A 2,729-nucleotide genomic window follows, 5' to 3' on the forward strand; every position below is an offset into this window, starting at 1 on the left:
CTGGACACAGGTGCCCCTCTCATAAACTGGATCACCCTCCATCTTAAAGGTAGTGCAAAATTTCAGTAGCCTCACTGGCTGGCTGATGAAACATATTTTCAAAATCCTGCTCAGATTGAGGGACAGTTCAGTTTACTAGCACTTGTTTTCCCAAATGATCTGAAATCTTCAGACACTTGATACAGGTGTACCTACTTGCTTCTTACCTAACCAAGGAGCACAATCAGTAGGACTCAACATTTCACGGTCTTTCCTGATGTGAGGTTACGGTTTGCCCTATTGTGGCTACCCAGAAAGATGCTCAGGTAGTGCCCCCACCCACCTGAGAAGAACCTGAGCTTAGCTGAATGTGTCTGAATGGCCAGGGTTTGTTAGCATTGCCTGCAACAACCTCTTATGAATCACAGCTACGTTCTCAGCAGAATGGGATGCCAAGTGGATGTGGTTTTGTAACAGTTAATAGAAACAGGAAACTTAAGGAAGTGTTAACAACAAACATTTTTTTATTAGAGGGGCAATGGCCAACCATTCAGGAGCAATTAATTTTTAGGATTTGGCTACAGAAGAGCTCTACAATATCACTGCCTTCCTAATGCCCAGAAGCGGGTTTTCTTTCAGGGGAGACTTCAGCAGATGCCTTCCGTCCTTTGGTCTTTGAAGCTGGGTTCCCTCTAGCGGCATTAAGAGGAGCATCGATTCTGTCTTATTGACTGATCTTGGTCCGTAGTAGGGACAGGGGGAAAGAGGACACTGCAAGGTGCTACCAACTCCCATCAGGAAACGCTGACTTGTCTTCATCTGGCTAGTAGCCTAGGACTCTTGTATACCACAGGTTCTTTATTTTTTCTATCACCTGTTCAACCAGTATACTGAGTTTCGTTGTTTCTTTGATGAGGAAGTTCCTGCAGGAGACGACAATGGATGTGGTAAGATACACAAACACATGAGGGTAATCTCCGTCTGCTGTAGTTATCACACTCCCTGTCACTGGGAGCACAAAGCTCCTCAGCAGTCCTAGAGGGGCTTTCCTCAGAAGCCAGGAAGAGGCAGTATGTGTTTGCCGTGAGTTACATGAAACTGTGTCTCTTGGGTCATCGTGCTTTTCCTTTTGGAAGGAAACGCTTTCCCCTTCTTTGGAGAATATGTATTTACAGCTAGAGCCAATTCAGTGATTTGCATTGAGCGGCAGCAGTGTGTCCTGGTACTTTCAGCACTCAGCCCCTCACAGATAGCGCTGCAGCACCCGCCCAGACCCTTCCAGGGAAGCTGATCCCCCAGCAGCCAGTAGCCCCCTCCCTCATAACCCAGGTATAAAGGGCAGTAACTGCTATCCCCATGAGCATTGTCGTGTTCCGTGTGCATCTCTGGGAAGAGGTTGCACTTTCAAGTGAAACCATATCTTCCCACACCCCGCTCCCGTTGTAGTCACATCAGGCTTTGGTTGCTCATTCATTTCCCTTTGGGTCTTCCTGTATAGATACCTGATTAATCTGTTCCTTCTCCCACTCCTCCCTCTCCCTTTCCCCCCATGACTATTGCAGCTGTAGCGTAGAAGATCTTTCCATACCTGGTCCCAGCAACTAGTGGAGTCTGGACAGCATCCGCCAAGAACTGACCGGCTTTAGGGGACACCTTGTTCACACCTTCATAGATGTAAGCTGCAATTGTGTCGGGGATGACCAACCAGTCACGACGGTCTTTCTCAAAGATGGACTTTGAGTGCACTTCTGAGAGAAGAAGCAAAAAACCATGAGGCTTCTCCAGTCACTTGCGTCTCTGGTACCTTCCCCCAGGCACAGTGGGAAGAACTTGAAATTCTGAGATTCAAAGCCTCCCCCAGAATTCACTCTAGCAGCATCCAGCAGCACCTCATCACTCATTTTTGGGCATCTAGGTCACAGACCTTACATGGCAGAGTATTTGCACCAGGTACAGGCAATTTTCATGCTAGGCCCCTACTGACTTATATACTGCCAAGCATCATATATTCGTAGTCTTGAACTGTGTTATTTGGCATCAGTCCTACTTTATGGATGGGTCAGACTTCTCTAAAGCAAGTGAGAACCCATAGAGCTGAGCCTTGTCTCAGGGAGGCAGAAAAGCTTTTCAGACTTACCAGGGAGAGTGGTGCTGAGGAGCAGAATCAGAGCTATCACCAATGCCCTGGATTGCAGCATGATTTGCAGTGCCAGTTCCCCTCTCTACACCGAGAGACCTGCTGGAGTCAGCATACAATATTTTGTTTGTTTTCAGATAAATAAAACATGTCAGTTAAACACCAGATTTTTGCAACAAACCTAACCAATAAATGAAGAGAACAGGAAAGATCATGGGGCATTTCCTTTGAAGAAGTGAGGGAAAATGAGTATAAAAATGAAAGTGCACTTTTACGTGTATATTCACAAATATCCCCAATGAATGATAGCTTTTAGGTCTCCAAGAAATATATGACAGTTAAAGTTACTTCTTTTATACAAGAATTAAAATTCCTTTTTTTCAGCATAAGAGCGAACCACTAAAACTGCCAGAGGTCAGAAGAGGTTTCCCCCCCCCCCAGGTACAGCTGAAAAATACATAATGTGGGATTGTTTTGTTCAATTTTTTTTGTGAATTGCTCTAAAGAACATTGTGCTAGTGACTGCATCACATACAATGGTCTTCTCAGTGACCCAGTGATCTGAGTATTTTGTCTTGCTCTAGTTGAGTAAGGACCCAACTAGGTTCTCTTG

General features: G+C 45.5%; 1 protein-coding gene across 1 annotated transcript; it reads right to left on the bottom strand.

Annotated features, from left to right (window-relative positions):
• Positions 1-802: 802 nt before the first annotated feature.
• LOC137673041 (apovitellenin-1-like) lies at positions 803-2,231 on the bottom strand. Its single transcript, XM_068417531.1, has 3 exons — positions 2,117-2,231; positions 1,568-1,727; positions 803-902 (listed from the first exon to the last, which is right to left on the bottom strand). Exons 1-3 carry the CDS (start codon positions 2,175-2,177, stop codon positions 803-805), a joined length of 321 nt encoding a protein of 106 aa, XP_068273632.1. The 5' UTR covers positions 2,178-2,231.
• Positions 2,232-2,729: the final 498 nt, after the last annotated feature.

Source organism: Nyctibius grandis, chromosome 23, assembly GCF_013368605.1.
Source record: "Nyctibius grandis isolate bNycGra1 chromosome 23, bNycGra1.pri, whole genome shotgun sequence".
Lineage (NCBI taxonomy): Eukaryota > Metazoa > Chordata > Aves > Nyctibiiformes > Nyctibiidae > Nyctibius > Nyctibius grandis.